Source organism: Paroedura picta, chromosome 7 (genome assembly GCF_049243985.1).
Source record: "Paroedura picta isolate Pp20150507F chromosome 7, Ppicta_v3.0, whole genome shotgun sequence".
Taxonomy (NCBI): domain Eukaryota; kingdom Metazoa; phylum Chordata; class Lepidosauria; order Squamata; family Gekkonidae; genus Paroedura; species Paroedura picta.
Genome location: NC_135375.1, coordinates 5,484,050 through 5,511,954, shown reverse-complemented (window position 1 = coordinate 5,511,954; position 27,905 = coordinate 5,484,050). Strand labels below are relative to the sequence as shown.

The 27,905-nt window shown below is 58.8% G+C and overlaps 2 protein-coding genes across 2 annotated transcripts; both read right to left on the bottom strand.

The window, feature by feature from the left end:
* Positions 1–3,035: 3,035 nt before the first annotated feature.
* Positions 3,036–10,488, bottom strand: TAF1C (TATA-box binding protein associated factor, RNA polymerase I subunit C). The gene is made up of 13 exons (XM_077346665.1): positions 10,027–10,488; positions 9,817–9,912; positions 9,631–9,701; positions 9,171–9,424; positions 8,801–8,929; positions 8,577–8,694; positions 7,980–8,051; positions 7,433–7,568; positions 7,048–7,176; positions 6,192–6,369; positions 5,978–6,118; positions 4,766–5,766; positions 3,036–3,182 (listed from the first exon to the last, which is right to left on the bottom strand). The coding sequence occupies exons 1-12, from the start codon at positions 10,357–10,359 to the stop codon at positions 4,778–4,780; spliced, it is 2,646 nt and encodes an 881-aa protein (XP_077202780.1). The 5' UTR covers positions 10,360–10,488; the 3' UTR covers positions 3,036–3,182; positions 4,766–4,777.
* Positions 10,489–12,866: 2,378 nt separating this feature from the next.
* Positions 12,867–20,100, bottom strand: FAM221B (family with sequence similarity 221 member B). Its single transcript, XM_077346395.1, has 7 exons — positions 19,953–20,100; positions 19,404–19,879; positions 18,527–18,670; positions 16,309–16,419; positions 15,521–15,724; positions 14,506–14,625; positions 12,867–13,126 (listed from the first exon to the last, which is right to left on the bottom strand). Exons 2-7 carry the CDS (start codon positions 19,870–19,872, stop codon positions 12,906–12,908), a joined length of 1,269 nt encoding a protein of 422 aa, XP_077202510.1. The 5' UTR covers positions 19,873–19,879; positions 19,953–20,100; the 3' UTR covers positions 12,867–12,905.
* Between the last annotated feature and the right edge of the window lie 7,805 nt (positions 20,101–27,905).

Genomic DNA, 27,905 nt, shown 5'->3' with positions numbered 1-27,905 from the left:
AATTCACTCTCACTCTTTGCCTCTAAGTATGAACTGCTTACTTCCATTTTATGATATCATACCTGAGGAAGTGTGCATGCACATGAAAGCTCATACCTTGAATAAATCTTGGCTGGTCTTAAAGGTGATTGACTGGACTCTAAATTTGCTATACTGCTAAGAACCAACAAGGCTACCCACTTGACGGATTAGTTTATCTGGTTTTAAACTGTAATCCTCCAATAGTTAGTTACCTGCAAGATTTTAAAAAATTAAAGAATACCTTTCAAATACCTAAAGATAGCCATCATGTCCCCTCTCAGCCTCTTCTTCTCCGGGCTGAACATTCCCAGGTCCCTCAGCCTCTCCTCACAGGGCTGGTCCCCAGGGCCCTGATCGTCCTCGTGGCTCTCCTCTCCCCCTCTCCATTTTGTCCATGCCCTTTTTGAAGCGAGGCCTCCAGAACTGCCCCCAGGACTCCCGGTGGGGTCTGACTCATGGGGTATACGGCGGGACTATGATCTCTTGTGGTTGTGATGGGATGCCTCTGTTGATGCAGCCCTTTGCCTTCTTTCCCGCCACATCCCACTGTCTGCTCATATTTAGCTCCCAGTCCACAAGCACCCCAAGATCTCGTTCCCACCCACGGCTACCCATAATTGAATCTTGTTCTCATTTGCCCACTTTTACTGCATGTTTGGATCTCGTTGAGTTGTATATTCATCTTCTTGGGTGTTCACATCCCCTCCCAATTTGGTGCCATCTGCAAATGTAATGAGGAGTCCCTCCACCCCCTCATCCAATCCAGATCATCGATAAAAACGTTGAAAAGCACCAGAGCCAGAAGCGAGCCCCCCACATTAACCTTAGGGCGCTTGTTTATTGCAAGATGGGCTCCCAGGGGGAAGGGGGCAGAGGTTCAGCCGGGTGGCCAGCCCATCTGGCGGCCGCCCAGGACGTGGAGGTGCAGGTGGTAGACGGATTGGGCCCCATGCTGCCCATCATTGATCACTGCAAGAGAACGAGAAAGGGGACGGAGCGGTGGAGGGCCTCGGAGGAGCACTTCCCCAGACCCACCCAAGGGGGAAGGACTTCGAAGGGATGTGTGGCAGGGCAGACGATGGAGAGCTGCAAGGAGCCCCTGGCGGGTTGGGCCTCCAACAGGCGTGCTAACCTCGAGCTCCCTTTAGGCCCGGCCGAGAGGCAACCTCCCTGCCACTTCCAGGGCCCAAAGCGGGTGAGGGGCTGCTTCTCCGGGGCAGAGATCACTCTGGGAGAACAGTCCCAGTCCAGGAAGGGGCCTCTGCTCTGCTCTGCTCTCCTTCCTGGCTTCAGGAAAGTGGGGGGCCACCCCTGCCACGTCCACCTTCCTGTGGCCAGTTTGCTCTGGCCAAGGCTCCCCACTTCCCTAAAGGGAGGGGAGGGGCCCTCAGATCTGGCTGCCCCAAACCAGGGTTCCCCGCCAGAAACACTGGGGCATGGAGGGACTCAGGCGAGTGCTCCACAGTGGCGTGGGGTGGGGTGAGGGGCAGCAGGGAAGACACTGGCAGGCGGACAGCTGCCCACTACTCACCAATGCGGTAGCCGTCGGAGAGGCCCTGTGCCTTTGCAGTCTGGCTGGCCACCACCAGCAGGTGCCCCAGGAGCTGGGGAGAAAGAAGGGGTGGTGGGGGGAGGGAGCTGACAACATCCGGGGCAAGGAAAAGTGCCTGTACAGACACAAGTCCTGAGTGCCCTTCCCCAGGGGCCCGTGGTGCAGTCCACCCCCGCCCTGACAGTCCCTTTGCTTTTTCTTTAATGGTGCAAGAACACTGACGTGATCCCCCAGCCTGTTCAGCAGTTCTGCTTTCCTACTTCAGGGGAGTTCTTTCCAGACCAGACAGCCCCCACCAGCACAATTCTCGCAGGGGCGTCTCACTGAGTGTGTAAAAGTGATTCCCTTTCCGCCCACCCAACAAAGCCTGTCTCCATAGAGAGAGCCGCTTTGGGCTGATCCTGCGTTGAGCAGGGGGTTGGACTAGATGGCCTGTGTGGCCCCTTCCCACTCTATGATTCTATGCCTCCCGCCCTCCCAGGGGCAAAGGGCAAGGGGAAAAAGGCATTTCAGTTCTCTGGGCTTCTCTTGGCGGTTGGGAGACTTTGGCTGGCTCCCTTTATAGTCCACTTGCGATCGCTTTCCCTTTCCTCTCCCCACAACAGACACCATGTGAGGGAGGGGAGGCTGAGAGAGCCCTGAGATTACTGAAGAAGAAGAAGAGTTGGTTCTTATATGCCACTTTTCTCTACCCAAAGGAGGCTCAAAGCGGCTTCCAGTCGCCTTCCCTTCCTCTCCCCACAACAGACTCCCTGTGAGGTGGGAAGGGCTGAGGGAACAGCTCCAACTGGACTGCCACTGGCCCAAATTCACCCAGCTGGCTGCAGTTAGAGGAGGAGCAGAGAATCAAGTCTGGCTCACCAAGCCGCCACTCTTAGCCAGGACAAGAATGGTGCTCACTGGTCTTTGTTTGGGGCAACAATGGTGCACATTGGTCACACCCGTCATGCTGTCACTGCAGCACCTCTGCACAGAACGGCCCCGTCTGGAAGGCTTCCCCTTCTTCGTCCCTTTCCAACTGCTCTGGGTAGACCGGCCCCTGCCCATTTATTGGGAGCCCAAACAGGCCCTGTGGGGCTGGCTCTCAAACAGTGAGGTGGCTGGAGCTGTGGTCTACGGTGTCTGTAGTATCAAAAATGAGTAGGGAACTGTGCAGATTAAGTGCAAAAGCGGGTGAACCTAATGCGGGTGACTTACCCACTGGATCGAGGCCCTTGGCTGCAGCCCGAATGGGCTGAAGATCACCGCCCTGCACACACTCACCTGGGCGTCGCCGGCCGTCGCGCGGGCGAGGCGGGGGATGGGCCGTCGGGGGACCACCAGAAAATGCACCGGCGCCTGGGGGGCCACGTCGCGGAAGGCCACGCACTGTGGGCAGGGGAGCAGAGAGATCAGCGCGGCCGGCGGAGAGCCCTTTGCCCATGGCCAGAGGCCACCCTCCCCGCCGCCCTCCCACCCTCACCTGCTCGTCCTGGTGGAGCACGTCAGCCGGCACGGAGCCGTCCAGGATGCGACTGAAGACGGTGGGGCCGGGCCGCCCTCCTTCTGCCGCCGCCCGCTGTGCCGCCTCCACCTCCCCGTCGGGGCCGCGAGAGGCCCGCCGCGCCTCCTGCGGGAGTCCAGAGACGCCCCCCGCCCGCGCGTCACGGGGGCGCAGTCGGAGCCGCCCCCCCCCCCCCCCCCGTGGAGCTCGCCCGGCAGCGGACGGCCCGGCCCGGACACCTCGGCCCAGACGACGCCCTCCCCTCGGCAGCCACGCGTGCAGCAGCCCGCCCTCCCGCCGCCGCCGCCGCCGCCGCCGCCGCCGCCTACCTGGTCAGGCCGCCCACCGCCCCAGAGCCGCAGCCCCCGCGCCGCCCCGAGCCCCCAAAGCGGCTGCCGCAGCAACGCCGCCGCCATCGCCTCCCTCTGCGCCGGACAAGGCGGCCTCCTCCCTCCTTCCGTGGGCTGCTCCCGGTGCCGCTCCGCCCCCTAACCCTAGCCGCGCTGACGCCACGCGGGCGCCCGTGAGCGCGCGCGGGAAGCTGGTTGCCAACCTCCAGACGGCAGACCTGCCGAGCCCCAGAGAACGACCCAAGAGGACCGCCGACCGGGAAGGCCTCGTCAAGGCCAAAGCGCCCAGCCTCGGCTGATCCACTAGCAGAACAGGCACCGGCAGCAGATGTCTTCAAGCAAAGCAATGGCCCTTTTGCTCAGGTGAACGACAATGGGACCCAAAGGGCTGACCGGCTAGCCAAGGAACACAGCACTACATCATCCTCTCTGGACCCATGATGCTCTTTTCGAATTTGCTTCCTCCTGGCCTCTGTACTCGGGACCCCTGTTCCAGTGCGTGAGGAAGCATGCATGCATGTACTCAGGACCCCTGTTCCAGTGTGTGAGGAAGCATGCATGCAGGCATGCATGCACGCACACAAAAGCTCCCCCCTTGAATAAGTCCGTGTTGGTCTTAAAGGTGCCTCGGACTCAAGTGGCTTTCTGTACATCGATCCCTTTCAGTGGGTCCAAGAGATGCCCCTGCCCCAGAGGGCACTTCTGTGCTGAAATGACCCAGCCACGGCCTTTGGGGGCCTTTCTTGGGGGCGGGCAGGCCTTGCTCCACAGCACCTCCGGGAACCTCCCGTCAGTGGCTGGCACGAGGCATTTATCGGAAAACGTGAAGGCGCTTACAAGTACATTTGTGCTTCTTGTCTTGTAGAAAGTGCTGCATGCTGCGGGAGCAGAGATTTGCGAGCACGTTGGAGGGGCGTCTTGGTGTCTTTATTTCTTACCAATGAAGAGGAGAGAGGCTGCCATCATCATGCCTTATCTTTTTATATACAGGCATTTATTTATAGCCCAGGTGTTTGCACTGAAAATGGGAGGTCAATGTGGGACACAGACCCAAGGGACTTGGCCTCACAGTATCTTTATGGATCGGCCTTCGCCTCCTTCCTCTCGTTTCGTTCTTTGACCTCCAGAGAAAGCGGGTGTGACAGTGATCTGCTCTCTGGTGGAAGGGGGCCGGGGCAGCAAGACCCCCCCCCCCCCCGGGACTTCTTTTGGCTTTATTTCCTGACTTCACCTTCAGCCCTGTGAGGAGAGCTGCAAAGTCCCCTCCGCCTCCTCTCCAGGCACTTCCTGGTCACCCAGCCCTCAGACGGACCCGCCCCGCCCCCCCCGCCAACCTGCCCGGGGTGGAGCAACACTTGCCCTTTGAGGCCCTCAGAAACCCATGAGGGAGCTCCGCTTGCGTCGCAGGGCCTGCGAGCCCTGGGAGGAGGAGGGCAAGGAGCACTGGCTGCCTGGCAGGGCCACCGCCACGTCCATCTCGGGGGGCTCCTGCGGCTGCTCCAGGACAGCCAGGTAGTCACGCAGGGTCCGGCGGCGCTCCCGGGGGATGCCACGCTTCCGCAAGGTCTGGCTGGAGAGCAGCGCCTCCGAATCCTGGGAGCCGGGCAGGGAGTCCTCCTGGGGTGCGTCAGGGGAGGCTCGGCTGACCCTGGTACTGGCACAGAAGCCCTGGGAAAGGGGGCCGACGGCCGACGGAGAGCCAGGCGAGGAGGTGAAGCTCAGCGACAGGGGGGTGCTGCTGCCGCCACGCGCCCTCTTCAGCTGCCGACGCTGCTCCCTCAGGGCCCGCCTTTTCTGGCCCTTCGTGAGGCCCAGCCTATCCTGCCACCAGGCGCCCCAGCCCCCCACCCAGGAGGCCAGCAGCCGCTCCTGCAGTTGGGACCACCGGGCAGCCGGCTCCGGCACAGGGGGAATCGAGCTGGGCAGGGCTGGGCTGGGCTCCCAGGGGCACAGGGGGCGATGCTCGCGCATGGCCTTCTGCAGGCGCCATCGGGCCCCCTGGAGGGTGACAGCTGCCACAGGCTGCTCCCGGAGGTCCTGCTTGCGGAAGAGACGATGCTGGCAGGAGGTAAAGGGGAGCCGCCGGGACACGGCTGGTGTCTGTGGCCCGCTGTGCCCAAAGGCCTTGAGCCAGCGGCGGTAGCTGGCTGCAGCTGCAGCACCCAATGTGGGGGCTGGGGAGTCAGTGCAGGGCCCCTGTGCTACAAGCCCCCCTGTGTCCTCTTGCGGGGGGCCCAGCGGCGAGTCCTGGCTGGTTTCCTGGTGGAGGAGGGGCTGGTAGAAGAGGTCCCCGGCCTCAGAGAGCTGGAAGACGAGGAAGGACTCCCTCCGGGCCCGCCTGCCCACAGCAGCTGCAATGCCTGGCACAGAATGAAGACAGCGGGCCGGTCAGGGGCACAGCCGGCGCCAAGAAACTGCTCCCTCCCGCTGAGCAGCAGGCGGAGAAGGGCCTCGACTAGGCTGGGGGGTGGGTGCTGGTGGCGGTCCAGGGGTGCTCAGCAGCACAGGCCCACGGCCCGCGTCTGAGCCTCCCCCCTCCGCCCCCCCGGTCCATCTTGCCCTGCCACCTACCGGCTGTGGGCACGGCCAATCGCTGCTTCAGGGCACTGTGGCGCGAGGGGACCTGCAGGGGGAAGTGGGGCAGGCACTCCCTGATGGAGGACAGCTTCTGGGGGGGACCCCACAGCTGGCATGGGGAGCTGCAACCACCACCTGTGGAAAGAAGCCGTGAGTACGAACCATGCAGAAAGTGAGCCCCCTGACACCCTGCTGCTTCATCCCTCACCTGCGTACTGCACCAGCAGGAGCTCCTGTGAGCGGTGGGTGCCGAGGAGGAGTTTGTGGCTGCGCTGCAGCCCCGCCCCAGGTGTGATGTGGCTGTACAGGGGTGGTCTGCACATCATGTGCTGCCAGCGGAGCATGGGCACCCTTGGGAAGCGGTCATCCAGCACGTACATGGAGAACTGAGGGAAGGAAGGAAGGAGGGAAACAACCAGGGAGGAGGGGGCACAGGCTCTCAGTCCCGGCTCCCCCCCCCCACCCACCCACCCGTTCAGTGAAAACTGAGCTTCACCCACCCGTCCTGGCCCCACATGTGACACAGGAGACGCTTTGCCCCCTGCACCCTCTCCAGGCCAGGCACCCTTGCAAGCACCCAGGGAGGAAGAAAGCTTGGGAGAGTGTGTGTGTGTGTGTGGGGGGGGGGGGCTGAGGCAATGCCCTTGTCTCCCTCTGCCTCCCGAGAAGGGAGAGGAGGCGGCACTTTAACAAGCACTGTGAAAAGCCCGGCACGTTCTTCACCATCACCAAGGCCCTAAGAGGGAAGCCTGCGGGGGACAGGGCCAAGGGCCCAACCCAGAGCGTGCCCCGTCAGCCAACTTCATCATCAGCAGGAATCCGCACTGCCAGCGAGATGAGACAGCCCCTGCAGCACCCCTCCTGCAGTGCTGGCTGGCCCTGAGTGCAGCTGCCCTCAGCAGTCCATTCAGGAAATCCGCTTGAGCTCTGGAGACCGGTGGGGAAGCTCCACCCATCTGAAGGAACCGCTAGCCTGGCCCGGGCATCCCCAAAAGCAGCAGGCAGGCAGCTGGGCCCCCTTGAGAGGCCTTCCTTAGGCTGCGCCCATCCCTGCCCACACTCACCTGCGTGGCGATGAGGTGCTGATAGGGCTCGGCTGGGCCCAGGTATCTGGCCTGCACCAGCCGCTCCCCCTGCAGGCAGTCTGCTTCACTGCCCACTTTGAAGAGCTCGAAAGGGTGGCCGTCGGGCACCTGAAGCCAGGAAGACCTGCCCTGAGTCCTCAAAGAACAGCTGCCCCCTCAGGCCTCCCCCCCCCAATAAATTCCACTGGATCTTTCACATGGAGCAGGGAGGTGGCCAAATGCATCTCTGTGCGCGCATGCATGTGTGTGGCGGGAGGTCTCCTTCAGTCCAGGGGAATCTGCTGGTGAAGGGGAGCCCAAAGTACTATCACCCCCCCTCCATCTCTGCTGGGAAGGGTTGCGCCCCCCCCCCCACGAAGCTTACCCTGCGGTCGATGCCCACCACCCCCGTCCGGTCCGCATAGCTCAGCACCAGCGGGTGGGCTGTGAAGTCACTCCAGCGCCAAGGGGAGGGGTCACGGAAAAATGCAGTCTGTCTGTCCTGGTGCAGCCGCTGAAGCCTGAACAGAGACAGGCAGGGCAGGGCAGGGCTGGCACCAGGGAGACGGGATCCACAGTGGGGGCTGCCAGTCCCTCCCCCCCTCAATCTGCCCTCCTTGGGAAGTCGTGGGAGAATGAGCTGCCAGGGACCAGCAGGGCCCCAGACCTGGCCAACCCCCCCCATCCCACCTTTTGTCCAGCTTCAGGCCATGTGGAGCAGGAAGGAGGACCAAGCACATGTCCAGGTCCAGGCCAGATCGGTGTTCCACAGGCCACCTGCCTTCCACCCTTCTCTTCACAGGGGTGGAAGAACGAGAATCCTTGCCAGGATCTTGGCCCACTCCCCTCCCACCAGGACGTGGCAGCCCAGTCCCAACTTGGCGGGGAGACTCTAAATGAGCTTAGGGGCCCAGGCCAGTGCTGCTGCTCACCCCAGCTGGACGTCCCACAGGTACAGGGCTCCACTCAGGGTGCAGAGGGACACCTCGCCCGGCAGGTGAGGGCTGCAAGGGAAAGGGGGCAGCCGTCAGCCAGAAGGGCTCAAAGGCCCCAAGCTCTTGCTAACGGGGCCTCTGCAGCAGGAACAAACACACACACACACACAGGCTCAAGGCAGCCTGCACAAGCACACGCCATGTCCTCCAACAACCCAGTGCTCCAGGACCTCCTGCCGGCCAGCAGGTCATGTGACCGAGAGAGGCTGCCTGGAGAACCTGCTAAGAGGAACGTGACCAGCCCCACACGGGCAGAGACAGGCCTCCAAGCCTTTGGCTGCTCTGTGACTCGGGGCTTAGCTGCCATGGTGCCCTTGCAGCAGAATTCGGCCACCTCACCGAGCCATGTGCAAAGTTAAGTGCACAGACCTGTGGGGGAAAGGCCATGTGAGATACGGGGCCATGACCAAGACGGTCAAAGCCCCCCCCCCCCAGGCAGAGGCCCTTAATGGGAGATGCTGCCAGGGGACTTCTCACCAGGGCTGGAGGCACCCCCCCCCCCAGACCCCTCTCCTCAGAGAGCCAGCAGTTTACCTGACAGCAATGGAGGAGCAGGCCGCATCTGTGCTGACCACCTGGAGGGACACGGGGGCTGCACCCGGCTGCGTCTTCCATAGCGCACAACAGTGGTCTGAGCGCACCCCCACAAAGTCTGTGGTTAGAGGGCCAGAATGTGGTTAGAGGGCATGAAAGGGGGGCGGGGGCGGGGCTTGGAGCCTGCCATGCCCCCCACCCCCCACCCCCGTGCCAGTGCTTACCACAGCCATCTACACGGGCCGCGGCCACCTGGCGAACGGCGCCGTTGAGCTCAAACCGCGCAGGAGAGCCCCGCGGGACAGGCCGCAGGGAGCCATCACCAGCAGCCTTCAGAGGAACATCCTGGAAATCTGGGAGGGGTGGCTAAGGCAGGGGGTGGGACCAGGAGGGCGAGGGGGCCCACTGCTAGGCAGCCCCCCCCCCAAATACTCACAGGATCCACCACCATGCCGAGGGCAGGTGAACCTCTGGCACGGGAAGAGGTGGGTAAGGAGGGGCAAGATCAAGGATGGGGGGGGGAAGGTCCCAGGATGAGGCTCCCCCCTGCAGCCCCCGAGATTCCCCCCCCCCCACGCTCTCCTGCAAGGATACAGAGCCAGTTCCTGGCCTCGCCAGCCGGGTACACCAGGCAGCCCTGTTCCTCCAGAGCCACGCTGCTCTCCTGGGGCACCCACGCCAGGGCCCCCCCAGTGGGGGTGTCGTCGAAGGGCAAGTGTCCCCACTGCTCGGCCATGTCTGTGTGCACCCACTCACCCATGACCCCCAGGGGCAGCTCAAACAGCCAGTCCCGAGACAGGCGGGCAAACCGGTGCAGGCGCCGGGTGGACCGGAAGACCGGGCAGTGGCTGGGGGGAGAAGGTGAGCGGAACGGTCAGGGGGGGGGACTGCCTGGCCCCGGTGACAAAAAGGGTGCAGGGAGTGGATCCCGCCGGCCCCCCCATGCCGAGACCCTCTCCTGCAGACTGCAGGCACCCCACCCCCACCCCGGCTCTTCTGGCCCACCTGCCCTGAGGCAGCCCCCCCTCCCCCGCTCTCCCCTCCGGCGGCTGACCTGCGGGCGCCCTGGGCCTCCAGGTCCTTCAGGAGGGTGGCCACGCCGAGGACGCGGCCCTGCGAGCTCCTCTGCAGGGGAGAGAGGCGAGCGGGGCTCAGGCGATGCCGGGCGAAGGTTGGGCACCCGGGCCGAGGCTGGCCGAGGGGTCCCCACCATCCCTCCCCCCCGGGGCCGCGCACTCACCGGCACGCGCCGCCGGCCCAGGGAGAAGTGCGGCTGCAGCAGGCGGCCCAGGGCGCCGAAGGCCACGTCGGGCTGGTCGCGGGCCAGGCGGCTCAGCTGCGGGGAGAAGCGCCAAGAGACGTCGTCGCGTTAGTGGCGGGGAGCGAGGGGGGCGGCGCGGCGTGCCTCCGCCCCCAACAACGGCGGCGGGGACGGGGGCGCGCGTCTCACCTGGCCGGCGAAGTCGAGGGCGGCGCGGGCGGCGGGCGGCCCGGAGCGCTGCAGCTGCCCCACATAGAGGAGGTCCGCGGCGACGAGGGCGGCGGCGGCGGTGGGGGGCTCGGTCTGGGGGGGCGGCAGGGGCACGGGGGCCGGCTCCCCCGGGGTCCAGCTCTCGCCCCGGGGGCGGCGGCGCGGCGCGAAGCCCTGTGTAGGCGCCCCGTCGGGCCCCGCCGCCTCCGCCCGGCCCTGCACCGGCCCCAGCTCGCCCCAGCCGCCCACCAGCGGCGCGGCTCTCCGGCGCGGCGGCCCCGCCTGGAAGTGCCCGGGGAAGGCGGACGCCATGCGGCGGCCGGAGACGACGGGCTCCACCGCCCTCCTCGTGGGCAGCCGCCGCAAGCAGCCGGAGGCACGGCCAGCGCGGCCCCGCGCCGCCTCCCAGGAACGCGCGCCCCCTCCCGGCCGGAGGCCCGCGCCCCCCCCCCCCGATTCTGGGGAGCTTCCGGGTCCTCCCTGGACGGGGCGGCGTGCCGATTGTCCCTCCCGTCCGCCCCCCGCTCCCTGCAGCAGCGCCGGGTCCCACCTGCCTCCCTACCTGCCCTGCAGGGAGAAGGACGAGGGCGGGCGAGGGAGCCGGACTGCTGCCGATGGCGGACCACGCTGGTTCGGGGGCGCCGAGTACCTGCCGGGAGCCTGGGCCCCTTCTCCGCGGGCATCTGCGCGGAGGCAGCGACCTACGAAGCGCCGGGACATGCTGGGCAACCCCGTCCCTGTCCACCGTCTCGGTGACCAAGTCCAGGACCAAGCGGCCGGAGCAGGACAGCCCCGGTTCCCAGCCTCCGCACCGCTGGGTGAGGGCCAAGCGCCCCCCCCCGGCCTATCTCGAAGTGTTGCTAAGAGGAAATACGGCAATAGATGCGCACAACCCAACAGGGGGGCCGGGACGCCTGCAGGGACTGTCTCCTTGGGGGTCAGGACCCACTGCCGAGGCTGCCGACCAAGGAAGGCCTATCCAGTGGACCCCTCCCTGGGGGAGGACCCCAGGCCCTTTCCTCTCTTAGTTTCCGTCCTCTCTGCACTTCGTCTTCTGTCCACCCTTGTCGGATTGGCAGCTCCAGGCTCGGAGATTGCGGGGGGGGGCTCAGAGGGCTACGATGCCCCTGAGCCCACCCTCCGAGCAACCCTGGGGAGGACGGGCGTGGGGTGTTATTCCAGAAGATGTGCAGGCCCCACCTGGAGGCTGGCCACCTTACTCCCCTTGTCCGTCTTCTTCCCCACATCCCTACATCTTGGCTCTGCCCCCCCTGGCAGCCATCTTCTTCTCAGCTCCACCTCTTGGGGCAACCATGTTGTCATGGCATCTGCCGTCCTGCCTCAGAATCCCAGAGTGCCCAGGGGCTCAAGAGGTGGTTGATGCTTGTGGTGAAGACACCTCCAGGGTAGGCCCCTCGAAGGCCCTTGGGAGCCTGCCAGCTGAATGCACCCTTCTCCATGGAGGCTGGAGGGCTTCCCTCAGCCTTGTCTGACCCTTGGAGGAGGGGGAGCCTGACCTGCCGCCAGCCTTGGTAGGTCGCTTGGGGGGCAGGCGAGCTGCAGGAGGATGGCTGAGACAGGAGAGGCCTCAGTACCCTGTTAACACAGACCACCACCCATTCTGCTCTCGTGTTTCATTTCTTTCTCCCCACCCAAAGCAGCTCCTCACAATCTCCCCTCTTCTGTTTTTTCACACATTGACCTTGCAAGGTGGGCCTATCTGAGAGTAGGCTGAGGTCACCGAGTGAGGTGAGCCCCAAGTGAGATGGGCACCATGGGATGGGCCTGCAGAGCTCCCTTGGGGTCCAGGTGTGCAGCCCACCCACTCTGCTCCCCCGCCCGCCCTCCCTCCCTGTCACACTCACATTCTGACCCTGCACACCGGCACAAGTTGCTCTCCGGGCCTCCAGGAAACAACATGGGGCCACTGCTGGGCTGACTAGCTGTGGATGGAATTACGCCCTTGCCCTCCGGGTGTGGGGCCCCACCTCCCATGCCCCCTGGCCCCCATCTCTAGAATGTGGTATCCAGGGCGGGGAGGGGGTCTGGTGTGGGAACAGTCACTTTCAGGGGGTCCGGATATTCCCACACGGGTGGGGCTGGCCAGGAGAGGCCCCAAATCCTTCCGCCCTCAGATCCAGCAGATGCTGGGCAGGGGCAGGGGCTTCCGCCTTGGCACCTCCTGATTTCTGGGGAAGAGATGGGGGGGGGGTTTCACACATGCTAGGCAATGCAGCTTTGACCCACTTCATCCTCCGTTTGCAAGTGGGTGTTGCCATTCTGCACAGCAAAATCGAGGTAAAATTGCACCGGAAGTGCATTCTTCCCTGTGAGAGAAAGCCCAATGGCGAGGGAGGGGGTAGGGCAGTTCAGCCATGGAGAGGAAAAGGGCTCCCCTGGCTGAGGGGCCGGTGGGGAGAGAGACGCAGGGCAGCGACTCCCAAGAGTTGGTTCCAGCCCTGAGAGAGACACGGACCAGGAAATGAGGCTGTTGCTGTCAGGAGGCGGAGAGACTTGTGGGTTTCAGGAGGACCCCAGCGTTCGCTGCCCCTTCAGTGGGGGGCAACGGTCACCCCCTCCCTTGCTTTCCAGAGCCACCCACCTTTCCTCTTTGTCCAGCTGGGCCTGTCCAAAGAGGAGACAGTGGGCTGGGTGGTGCCTGTGGGGAAGGGGAGAGGAGTCCTCGCCAGCCCCTCTGGTTCCTCTCCTCCCTCGCCAGCCTGCTTCCGCCACAGCAGGTTCCCACTGCTTGGCCAGGACCCAAAGCGCCCCACCCCACCCCACGCCGAGAGGGGGCCGCTGCCCGTGCGCACAGACATGACACCCCCAAGCGGGGCCTGGCCAGAGCTGCAGCTCCTTTAATGCCCATCGGCTGGCCGCCCTCCGGCCTTCAAGTCGTCCTTGTCCACGATCCGGCGGGGGGGCCCTGAGGGGGGAAGAGGCAGAGCACGTGAGCCAGAGGGGGCAGGCAGACCCCGGACCTGGCTCAGGGCCTGGAAAGCAGAGTCATCCTCAGGCCGCCCCGTCAGCACGGCGTTTCGCAGCTCGGGCACCTCAGCAAAGGGCAAATAGTCCTCTCCTGGGGAAAGAGAGGCAGCAATGGGACGGCACCTTCTGGCTTGGAGGGGGGGGGCTCTTGTGGGGAAGCCTTGCAGGCTCTGAAAGGAGGTCCCAAGGAAGCCTCACCCCCGCCCGGGAGCCCAGCTGGCCACTGTTGCACACAGAGCAACAGCCCAGCCCCCTTATGCCCCACACACCCCAAGGATGTCACAGCAGGGGAGCTCTGCACTTTCAGGGCTGGCCTACTGCCAGGACTCCCTCCAACAGGCTGCCCCTAGGCCCTACCACGTGGTGACACTTCCTCTGGGGCAAAGGCCTCGGCAGTGGGGGAGGTGGGGAGGCCTTGTCAGCAGAGAGGGACATGTTCTCCCCTCCTGGAAATGCTGCAGCAGCTCGGAAGAAATGCTCTGCCCAGGAGCCTCAGTGGGAGGCCCTCTGCCCCTCTTGGGGAAGGGCTCCTTCAGGCTGGAGGCTTCTCTTCCCAGTGCTGGTTCAGCCCCACACACAGGCCCTCTTGGTCCAAGCCATGGGGGAAAGCTCTTGGCTGTGCCTGTCCCCACGCTCCCCTGCTGGAGGAGGCAGCTGAGAATGTATGAGCATGTGGGGCTCGGGCAGCAAAGGGAAGGATGGGGGACCCACATCTCCCATGCCAGAGAAGGGCCCAGCTGCTGCCTCTGGGGGAGAGCATGAGCCCAGGGCTGGTGGGAGACCACCAGGGCAGGCTGCTTGGGCAAGCGTCCTGAGAAGGGGCAGGTTCAGGGGTTCAGAAGGTAGAAGAGTTGGTTCTTATATGCTACTTTTCTCTACCTGAAGGAGTCAAAGCGGCTTACAGTTGCCTTCCCTTTCCTCTCCCCACCACAGACACCCTGTGAGGTGGGTGAGGCAGAGAGAGCCCTGATATTCCTGCTCGGCCAGAACAGCCTTATCAGTGCCGTGGCGAGCCAAAGGTCACCCACCTGGCTGCATGTGGAGGAGTGAGGAATCAAACCCAGCTTGCCAGATTAGAAACCAGCGCTCCTAAGCATTAGACCAAGTTGGGTCTCCAGGTGTGCAGCTGGAGAGCCAGTTTGGTGTCCTGGTTAGGAGTGCGGACTTCTAATCTGGCATGCCGGGTTCGATTCTGCGCTCCCCCACATGCAACCAGCTGGGTGACCTTGGGCTCGCCACAGCACTGATAAAACTGCTCTGACTGAGGAGGAATATCAGGGCTCTCTCAGCCTCACCCACCCCACAGGGTGTCTGTGGTGGGGAGAGGAATGGGAAGGCGACTGTAAGCTGCTTTGAGGCTCCTTTGGGTAGGGAAAAGTGGCATATAAGAACCAACTCTTCTTCTTCTTCCAAGGGGTAGGCCAGGGGACTTTCCTCCACAGGAGCAGCAGCTCTCTGTTGGGCCCGTACCGCATGGCCGCCCGCCTTTGAGGCGCGTCTCCTGTGATTCAAAGAAGGTTTCATGTTCCTCCCAGCACCGGTCGCAGGCTGCACACAGGAAGCTGGAGCTGAAGGCCAGGCAGGAGCATCCTGGAGGGAGGAGGGAGGAGTGGCGTCAGTACTTGAGGGGCACCCGCCCCCCCCCCCATGAAGGCCACTCGCTGGGTCAGCACAAGGCCTCAGGTTGTGCTCCTAGAGCACGTTGACTAGGGGGAAAGCCCTGGGGACATAGGGGGAAGTCTGACTTCGTCAGGCACTGGGCTACACGTGCATTTATTTGAATACATGCATTACATTATTAAGAACATTTCTGCACCGGCTCTCCAAAAATCTTTCTTGTGGGGGCTTACAGATCACATGGACCTTTGAGTAGGTGCCTTCCAGGATAGTTTGGGACCTGAGTGCGACAGCAGCAAAAAAAAAAATCTCATGAATTGGGCATTCTGATCCTTAAATGAAGCATTCTGGTTGGCCAATGGAGTAATATACTCCTGAGCAAGGCTATCTAAAAAACCAGCTCAACAAACAGGTAACCCTTGGTCTGTTGCCTAAAGCAGGGGCAGTCAACCTGTGGTCCTCCAGATGTTCGTGGACTACAAAAGCTGCAAATGCTGACAGGGGCTCATGGGAATTGTAGTCCATGAACATCTGGAGGACCACAGGTTGACTACCCCTGGCCTAAAGCAATGCAAGTAAACTGCAGTGGGGGTTTCTAGGGCTAAGGTGCCCCCACTGAAAGGGCCCTGTCCAGCATCACCTTTGAAGGGGGCGGTCCATGCAGGAGGACCTTTCTCAGAGGTCGTAATGGAGAGAGCAGCTTGCAGACTGTACAGGACTTAAAAAAATATGTTTTCTACCAGCTCACCCTAATCAGCCCTTCCTGGACCCCCCCCCCCCGTCCCCTTATGTAGTCTCAATGTCTCTGAACAAGTGTGCTCCTCCATGCGCCAAGCCCCTCAGTCCTCGCTTGTCCCCGGAAACCCACCTGGGGCCCTGCAGGCCCGGGATCCGAGCGGTGCATGCTCCTCATGGGTATGCTTGCAGCGGCACTTGGCGCGCCAGGCATTGGGGTCGAAGCCGGTCCTCCTCTGCAGCCAGAACTCGCCCACCTCCTCGGGTCGTGCTGGGATGAACATGAAGCTCTGGCATTGGCAGGAGGGCACCGTGCAGGGCACCGTGGCACGGCAGTCTGCAAGGCATAAAGGGGCAGGGCAGGGGGCAAGAGAGCAGGCATGCTGCCAACTGACCTGGTCCGGGACAAGGGCTCCAATGGCAGCACTGGGCCCCACTGCTGGGGCTGCTGTCTCTTGCAAGGGGCATTCTGTCCCTTCTCCACCCGGGACAGAAGGGCTGGAGGGAGGGGCATGGCGTGGCGGTGCATGGCATGGCAGGAGCCCTGCCCCCTGAGGAAGAGCCCCCCCCACGTTACAGCTTTCCCTGGGAGAGTAGGTCAGGGGGCATTCTTCCGCCAGGGCTGTAGGAGGGTGCCCCGGAGGCACTGCAGGCCCACACCTGGGAGGGGCTGGCAGCTGGGCTACCCTGGCTCAAGAGAGGGAAAGGTTTTAGAAAAAGCAGTGCCCTGGCTGGGATGCCCACCTCAGGACAACATGCCCTGCGTTTGATTGGCTGAGAGCCAAGCCATGGGGGTGGGAGAGGGGTAGGCTGCCCCCTGGGGTGTACCTGCGGGGTCTCCAAATAAAGCCGTCTAGGGCAGCCTCTGCTCTGGGCTGTCTGTCCTGGGGGGGGGAGCAGTGACCCACACCGGTGACCTACCCACGTGGATCTGGTGCTGCTTCAGTGCGTGGCCGCAGAAACACCGGGACTCGTCACCCACACGGAAACAGTCCCACAAGTATTCGGGGCAGCGCCAGCCAATGTAGAGACCTGGGGGGCGGGAGGGGGAGACACCTAAGCATGGGGGTGTGAGGGACATCCTGGTGGGCCAGCCAGAAGAGGCTGCACCGGGGATCAGGCCTTTCCCATCCGAGTCTTCCCTTTAACACTCCATAGCACTCCAGCAGTCCTGAGATCCTCAGCATCCAGCACAAAGGTCCCCACCAGACCTCTGGGTCTCCATGACTGGCGCTAGCCCCTGGCATGGCATGCCCTCCTTGGCTGGCCTGTCAAAGGCAGCGGGTTGCTGGTTGGAGGGGGGCTGCCATCCACCTTGCCTTCATGGGCACCCCCTCAGTGCCGGCCAGAACGTGGACCCATGGGGGAGTGAGTCCGCCCTCCACAATCCAAGCCTCAAGACCCTTAGGCATCTGCATGGGGGGAGGACGGGGCAGAGGGAGTGTGCCAGACACAGCACTGTCTGTGCTCCTAGCCCCGAGGAAGGAGGACAGAGTTGCTACAGCAACATGTGAGAAAACCCCTCCCTCACCCGATGCTCAGCTGTGGCCAGCCAGGAAGGTGCTGGGCATCCTTCATTGGGGGGAGGGGAGCCCCCCACCTGCTTCCCTGCTGAAACCAGGACCCCCAGAAGAAGAAGGCCTGATCTTGGCAGGCTGGAAAACAGGCTAAAATGAACAAGATGCAACTCAATAGGGACAAGTTCTGCATTTAAGTTGGAAAAATCAGATGCATCATTATAGGATGGGGGAGACTTATCTTGGCAGTAGCATGTGCGAAAAGGATCTAGGAGTCTTAGTAGACCAGACACTGAACATGATTCAGCAGTGTGACTCCGTGGCTAAAAAGGCAAACGGGATTTTGGGCTGTATTAAAAGAAATAAAGTGTTCAGATCGCATGAGTTAATGTTACCTCTTTAGACCACTCTGGTAAGACCTCCCTTGGAGTACTGTATTTAGCTTTGGGCACCTCTGTTGAAGAAGGATGCAAACAAACTGGAGCTTGTGCAGAGGAGGGCTACAAAGATGGTGACGGGCCTGGAGACCAAGTCGTATGAGGAAAGGTCGGGGGAGCCTGGTCTGTTTCGCCAGAGAAAAGGCAACGAAGAGGGGATGTGATCACCATCTTCAACTACTTGAAGGGCTGCCGTAGAGAAGATGGAGCAGAGTTGTTCCCTCTTGCCCCAGAGGTAGCTATCCTTTGTGTGACAGCCATTCAAGTAATTCTGGTGGCTGAAGTGTCATGTGGTCATGTGCCATGTCAATATTTCCTGGGCTGGAGCTGGGTCCAGCCCTCCCATCTCAGTTCCTCTGTGTTCTCTCTCTGGAACTGTTTTGGCCAAGTCCCGTGAGGTGTAAACATCTGGGGTAGCTGCCAGAGGCAGCTGGGGTCCTCTAGGTGCCATAGGAAGCCTGCTCCTCTCCAAGCTTCACACCTGTGTTGATCAGAGGGTTTTAATCCTGGGAGCCTGTTTCCTGTGTGTTCCTGTGGGGCAGGAGTCTGAATCTATAGGAGCCCCCATTTCCCCTTTGTCCCCATCTTTGCCAATTCCTCATTCTGTGTGTACCTGCTGTCTGTTACTGCAGAGTTCATTCCATAAAGATGAAGGGCATTTTGCTACAGTTCCCCTGACTGGGGCTCTGTTCTTTTGTTTGTTCCGGGCGTCTGCTGCTGGGCTGCCTTCCGTGGGCCATCACACGAAGGATCCAGGGGAGCAGAGTACACCTTTTGTACAGCTTAAAGCCCGTTCTGCAGGGAGCAGACCTTTCTCCACCTGAAGGAGGCCCTGGAGAGCCACTGCCAGACGAGCTGTAGGCCCCAGAGGTCTGACCCGGCAGAGGTTGGTTTCATACGTTCATGACCCAGGCACTTGGCACAGGGACTGCTTCCCTCGCACTTTGTCCAGGAGGGGGGAGTCTTGGGCAGGGGAGTTGAGCGAGACACAGGCCCCTAGGTTCTATCGTTCTGTGGGAGGGCTGAGGATTTCTCATGCTGGGGATGTGGGCCAGGACGTTGTGCTCCTGTCTTGCACCTCCCTGGGCATGCTTGTCTGGAGTCCGCTCCCTCCTCATGGGCTTCTCCCCCTCAGGCCTTGCCTGGTCCCCTCAAAGGGCACCCCCTGCCCATCAGCCTGCTCACCTGTCTCCATGGACCTGAGGGCTGCCTCCTTCTCCAGGTGGAAGAGCTCCTTGACATTCTTCCCGAAGTTGTCACGGTGCATAGCCTTGGCCACTGCCACAAGCTCGCCCTTCTCCGCTGGCACAATGGGGTGCACGGTGTAGTCTGCAGGCGGAAGTGCTGGAGGTGAGCATCGACCAGCCCACAGAGCCCTGGAAGGGAAGATTCACCCTCCTTGTGCTTTCCCCTCACCACACCTCCATATCTCCTCCCCCCTCCTCGGCCACTGACTGGCTTCCCATCCGCTCTCCACCACCACACCTACAAGCACACCTGTTCCCTTCTGGGAGTTCACACCATGGGTCATGACCCCCAGCATGTTGCAAGGAGGTGCCCTCAACCTATCTGAACCCCTCCTCCCCCTTTGAGCAATCCATGATGACACCAGCCTTCAGGCAGGGCCTGGGAATCTCCTGGATTTATAACACTTCTCTCGACTGCAGAGTCAAGTTCCTTGGAGAGCCCAGTGGCTTTGGAGAGTGGATCTAGGGCAGTGAAGTCCCTCTGCTCCCCAAAGCCCAGTCCCAAATCTCCAGGAATTCCCCGACCCAGAGCTGGCAATCCCGTGATCCTCCCCCCGCCGGTCGAAGCCTGCCAAGGGAAGGGACTGTGCAGTTCCCAGCAACCTTTGCATTCTCCTTTTGGGCCCCTGGCTGGGACCTCTTGTGGGTCGCTGCAAGGCAGCTGGGGGTGGTTGTCCCAGCAGGCCCAGCATCCTGGCTGCACTTTTCCTCCCAGCAATGTTCCTTCTTCCCAGGCAGCTGGGGGTGGCTGCTCCAGTAGACTCCCTCCTGCCCCTGCCCTGCCCTACTTGGACCTGTCCACCCCTGTGACCTACTTGCCGCTCCCTTCTTAACAATGGCCTTCTTCTTGGTCTTCTTCTGAGTTGGGCTGCTGCTCCCCTGTCTGCCTTCGCTGCCATCTTCCTCGCCAAGGGATGGCAGCCCATCTTGTTGTGTTTTCCAGGAATGGGGGGACGTTGGAAGTGAGTGAGGTGTGGATAGTGACCAGCAGCCCCTGGAATCCTCTGGCGTCAGGGGGGAGGAGGACATTTCACTCAGGCTCTGCCCCTGTGGCTCTGCGGACTCAGAGGTCTCCTCCCACTCTAAAGGCGTGAGGGAGGTCTCCTTGACATCCAGGGATGTGGAGGTGGGGCCCGTGGTGGTGTCCTCTACGGAAGTGGAGGTCGGCAGGATGATCTCCTCCTCCTCCACCTCCTGGGCTGTGGATGAGGTCCTCGCAGAAGTCTCCTCCTCCACTTCCGAGGCCTCCCCAGGCAAATCGCTAGCTGCTGCCTCTTGCTCCATTTGGGCTCTGCTGCAACACAACGAGGGCCGGTTAATGCATAGTGCTGACCGGGGTGCTTCTTGGTGCCAGCAAGACCCACCTTGTCCACTGAGCTCCCTTGCAGCGTTTGGGACCCTCTTCCGCTGCCACCAGGTGCTTTGGCTGGCAGAGTCCTTGGGCCTGGCTGGCCGGAGCAGCAGATGCCCAGGCCTGAGCCTCTATGTGCAAAGCATCCTCTGGCTGGGCAGGGCCCCCCTAGGAGGATCAGATGCCAGCATGATGGCAGAGTAGGACCCCCTGCTCCCTAGCCATTCCTGGGCCTTCTTACCTCTGTGCTTTGAGCCTATTGGATTCTGCACTAGGCAGACCAGCCTTATCTAGGAAGCTCTACTCCCATGGCAACAGGAAGGAAGGAGGGGTTGCCATGACAACAGAAACCTTGTTTATTGGCCCAGCAGCCAGCTGGGATCCAGGTACTTTTGCCCCAGGGCTGTCTTCAGAGCAGGCTGAGTGGTAACTGGGGGTGGGGGGGTCATGCTTCCTTCCTCCCTTCCACCTTAGAATTCTTCCCCAAATTCACTTTCCCCAGAGGAGACCACTTGCACTGTGCTTTCTGTTTCACTTCTCCTTTCAGGGGAGCAGAGAACAGGGGGAGAGAAAGAGGGTGCTCTAGGAGGATGCAAGCGATAGAACTGAACCGCAGAAGGGACTCGGGACCAGGATGGGGTGTTGCTTAGCTCTCTTGCATGCCTCCCCCCCCAGGGGGGCTGGCAGTTTGCTGGGGAGGGGCCCCGAGGGCCTGTGACTGGGGCGCAAGAGGCAGTTCATGCTGAAGGGTGGCCTGTTGTCTTGTGGGCACAGCCAACGGGTGGGTGAAGGTTCTCAGGCCGCGGGTCCTGCTTGGCTGGCTCCATCTGCGCCTGACAACCGTCTGCTGCAGCCACTTCCTTCCTGCCAAAATCCAGCCCAAGAGCAGAGCCTCCTCGTGGGGACAGCCGAACCGCAAGCAGTCTCCTGACCTGCAGTTTGGGAGGGCCCCCCCCGAAGAACCCCCCCCCACACACACACACAACTCTGCAGGAAGGTACAGAGACAGAACTCCTCCCCTGGCTCCTATGTACCCATTGGGCAGTCTTTATTATTATTATTATTATTATTATTATTATTATTATTATTATTATTATTATTATTATTATTATTATTATTATTATTATTATTATTAAATTTATATCCCGCCTCCCTCCGGAGGCTCGAGGCGGGTCACATAAAAAACAATCCCCTAAAACAATAAAAGCACAATAAAACATAATACAATTAATACAAAAGTTAAGACAAGAATGGTGGCAAAATCAATATAACTAACCCAATTCCACACCCACTAAGAAGGGAAAGGGAGGGGGCAGATGACAGACGCAACCGTCAAATTTCTGAGGGGGGCTAGATCTTCTTGCTGCCCGGCCTCAACCGAAAGCCTGGAGGAAGAGCTCCGTCTTGCAGGCCCTGTGGAATGATGACTGGCAGTTTTCAAGCAAAGGTTGGATACACAGGAGAGCGACGAGGATTGCTGTCTTTAAGGCTATTTCTGCACATGATAAAGGTAACATCATATTATCCAAAGAAGTCGCTACATTCCAGTCCCTCCACATGACATCACCAATATCCAGCATCTGGGCAGCAACCAGCTTGCTACACCCTCCATTTTAAAGTGCCACTTCAGGAATCACAAAAAGTGGATTCACCAACCTAAAAAGCACGATTCACTGGCAAACAGCTACTTGGCAACTAGCTGAAGGCCCGTATGGAGGCTCAAAAGTGCTATAGTCAGCTCTGCTATGTCCCGCCCTCACACCCACCTCCCTCTCCCTTCTTCCCTTGAATGGGAATTTTTTTTCTTTTTAAAAATTGTGATGTGCCTGGAGCAACGAATATGCGTATACGCATGTAGGAGAGGCTAGTGACACACATAAGCAAATCTTATTCATTGATGGGTCACAATGTTTTTTTATTTTACAAAGCAATTAATGTTTTAAACTTCTCACAGCATTACGAAAGAAACATGTTTTTGCATACCCCAGAAAAAAAACCCTTTAAAATGTCTTGTTTTCCCAAACTGTGACTGATTCAATGTTACCAAATGGGCATATCATGTAACATAAGCTGGTTTCATTGTTAATCATCACCATACCATAGCCACTTAACCGTTTAGAGTTGGCTCACACACAAATTTTTTTTCTGTTCAAAATGTGTTTAAACACGTGTTCATTTACACACCTACAAAATAAATGGTGTTCTCAGCGCACAAAGGAAACATTGCCGGCAAGAACTGAGGCTGACTTGTGATCCCATCAGGCCATTCTTCATGGCCAGCCATGCTCCTGGTCCAATCACGAGTCGAGAATTCCCCTAATGGAGTGAGGCGGGAAGCGTGAAAAATGATACCCTCTTCCCTGACCAGCCATCTTCTTCTTAGAGGCTGCTTTTCTCTACCCGAAGGAGTCTCCACGCAGCTCACAGTTGCCCTCCCTTTCCTCTCCCCACAACAGGGGCAAAGGGTCGTGCTGGAGGGCTTGCTAACGAGGGCCTCTTGGCCTGCTAGGGCCTCCCAGCCTGCTGACTGCCTGCTAAAGCCCTGCTAACGAGATGCCCAGCCCCTGCCCGCCCCTCTTGATTTGGCTGTGAGCTGCTGCCCAAAGTCACCTTAAGCTGCCTGGCCAAGGCCCAGGCAAGGGGCCCCTTTCAAGGCCCGTTCTTAGAAACAGGTTTTGAAGCTATTAAAATAATGACACAACTTATAGTGATACCAGGTTCTGTGCAGCGGTGATGAAAATTCGCAATAGGATGGCTGGTGCCGAATAAACTGGAGAGCTGTGTTACCAAACCCGGCACACCAGATGAGAAGCCACTGCCAACCATGACAACCATGCTGGCTCTCCCTGTCAGGCTTAGCACACCAGTGACTGTGCCTGCCATTGGCAGAGGGACATCTTTTAGGACAGTTCTAAGCCCTGGGGGTTCAATACGAATGGCTATGTTTTGGTTTTGTTTTGGTTTTTTATATTTATTGGGTGCTTCAGACTTTTGCAGCCATGCTCAGCCTGGGCTCAAACTGTACTTAGCTATTAGAAAGAGCCATTCATGGGAATATACAGAAATAAGACCAAAACACAAAGCAGCAAAAAGTTTTTCGCTTTACCTAGCTTTATGAAGGAAAGCGGTTGGCAAACCAGATGAATTAGTGGTTGGCAAAATTTGAGGGTTTAGTATACAATAAGAAAATACAAAATAAATTTGTGTGGTCCAAAATGCAGGGTCTCAGGTTCTCACAAGGACACCATGGAGAACCCATATTAAGCCTGTTCTCAGGCAAATGCATTGGCTTCTGATTGAATTCCATATCAGGTTCTTGGTTTTGGTTATAACTTTCAAGACCTGCAGACCTTCTGCAGCCTGGGCCCCAAGTATCTGAATAATAGATTCATAGAGTTGGAAGGGACCTCCAGGGTCATCTAGTCCAACCCGCTGCACAATGCAGGAACTCACAACTTCCTGCCTCCCCACAGTGACCCCAGTTCCATGGCATTATGATCTCCCACAACACACACCAAAAATCTCCGGAATTCAGCCTGGTCTGGAGGAAGTTCACCTCCCATCCCACAGCAGCAATTAGCAATTCCCTGGGTATGCCAGGAAGGGCCACAAGAGACAAACAGTGGCCCATCCCTTCCTGCCCACCCTTTGCTTAAAGACTTCCAAAGAAGGAAAACTCACCACCTCCCAAGGAAGCCTGTTTGACTGAGGAACCACTCTGTCAAGAACTTCTTCTGGATGTTTATCCAAAAATTCTTTTGAATTAATTTCAACCCATAGGTTCTGGTCCAACCCTCCAGGGCAACAGAACCCCCTGAAAAGCACTCCTATACCAATCTGAACCAGCTGGTGATCCCGGTCCTCCGAGACATGTGCTTAGAATCATAGAATCATAGAGTTGGAAGGGGCCACACAGGCCATCTAGTCCAACCCCCTGCTCAACGCAGGATCAGCCCTAAGCATCCTAAAGCATCCAAGAAAAGTGTGTATCCAACCTTTGCTTGAACACTGCCAGTGAGGGGGAGCTCACCACCTCCTTAGACAGCCTATTCCACTGCTGAACTACTCTGACTGTGAAAAACTTTTTCCTGATATCTAGCCTATATCGTTGTACTTGAAGTTTAAACCCATTACTGCGTGTCCTCTCCTCTGCAGCCAGCAGAAACAGCATCCTGCCCTCCTCCAAGTGACAACCTTTCAAATACTTAAAGAGGGCTATCATATTCCCTCTCAACCTCCTTTTCTCCAGGCTGAACATTCCCAAGTCCCTCAACCTCTCTTCATAGGGCTTGGTCCCTTGGCCTCAGATCATCTTTGTCGCTCTCCTCTGTACCCTTTCAATTTTATCTACGTCCTTCTTGAAGTGAGGCCTCCAGAACTGCACACAGTACTCCAGGTGTGGTCTGACCAGTGCTGTATACAATGGGACTATGACATCTTGTGATTTTGATGTGATGCCTCTGTTGATACAGCCCAAAATGGCATTTGCCTTTTTTACCGCTGCATCACACTGCCTGCTCATGTTTAGTTTACAATCCACAAGTACCCCAAGGTCTCGTTCACACACAGTGCTACCTAGAAGCATATCCCCCATCCAGTAGGCATGCTTTTCATTTTTCTGACCCAGATGCAGAACTTTACACTTATCTTTATTGAATTGCATCTTGTTCTCATTTGCCCATTTTTCCATTGTGTTCAGATCTCGTTGAACTCTGTCTCTATCTTCCGGAGTATTTGCCAGTCCTCCCAATTTGGTGTCATCTGCAAACTTGATGAGTAGTCCCTCCACCCCCTCATCTAGATCATTAATAAATATGTTAAAAAGTACCGGGCCGAGCACCGAGCCCTGAGGTACCCCGCTACTCACCTCTCTCCAGTCTGATGAAACACCATTGACAACAACTCTTTGAGTGCGGTTCTCTAACCAATTCCCTATCCACCTAACTATCTGAAAATCCAGATTGCAGTCCTTCAACTTATCCATTAGAACATCATGGGGAACCTTGTCAAAAGCTTTACTAAAATCCAAGTAAATGACATCAACCGAATTTCCCCGATCCAGCAAACCTGTTACTTGGTCAAAAAAAGAAACTAGGTTGGTCTGGCAGGACCTGTTGGAGACAAATCCATGCTGACTTCCTTGGATCACCAAATTGTCCTCCAGATGTTTGCAGATCGCTCCCTTTAATATCTGCTCCATTATCTTCCCCACAACAGAGGTCAGACTCACTGGTCTGTAGTTTCCTGGGTCATCCTTCCTCCCTTTTTTGTAGATCGGAATAACGTTTGCTCTTTTCCAGTCCTCCGGGACATCTCCAGTCCTTAAAGAGGTTCAAAAGATGATGGACAAGGGCTGTGCAAGTTCTCTGGAAAGTTCTTTGAGTACTCTCGGGTGCATTTCATCTGGACCAGGGGATTTGAACTCATCCAGTGCAGCTAAATGCCTCTCGACAACCTCTCTATCCATGTTCACCTGCCACCCAGACACTATCCTTTGGCTACAGCCATCTCTAGATGTGCCTAAACACTTTGACCTTTGGGAAAAAAACTGATGTAAAATAAGCACTAAGCCTTCCTGCTTTCTCTGCATCTTTCGTTAGAGTTTGTCCATCTGCACCCAACAGTGGGCCTATTGCCTCCTTGACTTTACGTTTGCTCCTCACATAACTGAAAAATCTTTTCTTGTTACAATGGGCTTCCCTGGCCAATCTTAGCTCACTCTCAGCTTTGGCCTTTCTGATGATTGATCTACAGTGCCTAGTAACCTATAGGTACTCTTCTTTAGAGCTCTGTCCTTCCTTCCATTTCCTGAACATTTTCCTTTTCTTTCTTAGTTCCTCTTGAAGTTCTCTGTTCATCCAAATAGGCTTCTTAGAGCTCCTGCAGTGTTTTCGTTTTTCTGGAATAGTCATTGATTGAGCATGCAATAGCTCTTGTTTGAGTAGCGCCCACCCTTCACATGCTCCCTTCCCTTCCAGCATTCTCGTCCATGGTATGACACTCATCATGTCTCTGAGTTTATTAAAGTTTGCCCTACGAAAATCCAATATAAATACGTTAAAAAGTACCGAGCCGAGCACCGAGCCCTGAGGTACCCCGCTACTCACGTCTCTCCAGCCTTTCCTCAGAGGGCTTGGTGCCCAGGCCGCGGATCATCCTCCTCCCTCTCCTCTGAACCCTCTCAATTTTGTCCACGTCCTTTTTGGAATGAGGCCTCCAGAACTGCACCCAGGACTCCTGGTGGGGTCTGATCCATGCAGTATACATTGGGACTGTAATCTCATGATTCCTCGGGAGGTGGTGGGTTCTCTATCTTTGCAGATTTTAAAACAGAGGCTGGATAGCCATCTGACGGAGAGGCTGATTCTGTGAAGGCTCAAGAGGGTGACAGGTGACAGTGGATGAGCAAGAGGGTTGGGAGTGTCCTGCAAAGTTCAGGGAGTTGGACTAGATGACCCAGGAGGTCCCTTCCAAATCTGTTATTCTAGGATATTATGATGTGATGCTGCTGTTGATACAGCCCAAGTCTACATTTGCCTTCTTTATGGTTTGATCACCCTGTCTGTTCATATGTAGCTTGCAGTCCACAGGCATCCCAAGATCTCGTTCACACCCCCATTCTTCATTAACATTCTTCAAAACACGCATCTCCCTCAGCTGGGCCTTCACAGGGATCCCACCTTTCTTGTTCACGAGAGGCACCAACAGTTTGCATCTCGCTCCCCTTCCAGATGGTCACCCCTTCAGCTGCACGTCTTATTGCATCCGCTTATCTCATTTCACATTTGATGGTCAGTTCTGTATTCTGTCTCTGGAGAAGCAGGAGCGGGGTGGTCCTGAAGCGGCCGGATGAAAGGACATCCCTTTGCCCCCCTTGAAGAGGCTGCAGCCACAGGGAAGCTGCTGCTCCAACAAATGTCATCCCTGCTTTATGGAGTGCTCCTTCCTGAAGCTATGCAGAGTTGGCCTGGCAAGTACCCGGAAGGGAGATGGCTGAGGGAGTCCACGGCAGGTAGTGGCAAAGCGCTGCCCTGGCCGGGGTGGGCCAGTCAAGCCCGATTTCTCAGCACTTGAAGCTAAGCAAGGCCAGTTGTGGGGGGCCCAGGCCAGGCCCAGCGATGCCGCCCAGAGGCAGGCCGGGACAAGCCCCTTCTCTGTGCTGGAGGCCCTGACCTGCATAGCTCTGGACAGCCCAGGAAGCTGGGCAGGATCACCCCGGTCACAAGAAGAGCGGAGTCATCCCCCTCTGTGCTTGCCTTGGGCCTGCCGACTTGCGCTTCCATGCCATTCTGTGCGGGCTCCACAAGAGCAGCTGCTCTGCAGGCTGGGCCAGGGAGACCTCTTCAGCCGAAGGGGCCGGTGGCACCTGGCTCCTTTCCCAGGGACAGTCACCTTCGTGGCAGAGCCAGGAGAGGGGGGAGGGGGTCCGGCAGCAGAGCAGGGCTGGAGTCCGCAGGGGCACCCTGGTGGGACTGGCAAGGCCAAGTTGCGTTCTGAGGAGGAGCTTTCCTGGGCGTGCGTGCTGAGGCAGTCACCCGGGACCTGGTGGGACTCCCAACTTCATGCTGGTCCCTTCGAGGCTGAGGGCGGGGCTCGACGCGGCTGACTTTTTCACAGTCAGAGTAGTTCAGCAGTGGAATAGGCTGCCTAAGGAGGTGGGGAGCTCCCCCTCACTGGCAGTCTTCAAGCAAAGGCTGGATACACACTTTTCTTGGATGCTTTAGGATGCTCTGGGCTGATCCTGCGTTGAGCAGGGGGTTGGACTAGATGGCCTCTATGGCCCCTTCCCACTCTATGATTCTATGATTCTATCCCCGGGAGAGGAGCCGGGAAGGGAGATGAAGGGCCCCACCCCTTCTCATCCGCTGCCCCCCCTCCAGACGTGGAGGGCGCACATTGTCGCGGCTCCACACCCCCCCCCCCCGCGGCTACCTCGTGGGCCGCTGTTGCTAAGCTCAGGCAGGGA

Coding starts and splice junctions, on each gene's coding strand:
- TAF1C (XM_077346665.1), bottom strand. CDS start 10,359: ATGGCGTCCGCCTTCCCCGGGCACTTCCAGGCGGGGCCGCCGCGCCGG. Junction 8,695..8,800: donor GGCCCGTGTAGATGGCTGTG/GTAAGCACTGGC, acceptor CTCTAACCACAG/ACTTTGTGGGGGTGCGCTCA. Junction 5,767..5,977: donor ATTGGCCGTGCCCACAGCCG/GTAGGTGGCAGG, acceptor ATTCTGTGCCAG/GCATTGCAGCTGCTGTGGGC.
- FAM221B (XM_077346395.1), bottom strand. CDS start 19,872: ATGGAGCAAGAGGCAGCAGCTAGCGATTTGCCTGGGGAGGCCTCGGAA. Junction 16,420..18,526: donor CCTCAGGTCCATGGAGACAG/GTGAGCAGGCTG, acceptor CCCGCCCCCCAG/GTCTCTACATTGGCTGGCGC. Junction 15,725..16,308: donor GCAGCACCAGATCCACGTGG/GTAGGTCACCGG, acceptor TATGCCTTGCAG/ACTGCCGTGCCACGGTGCCC.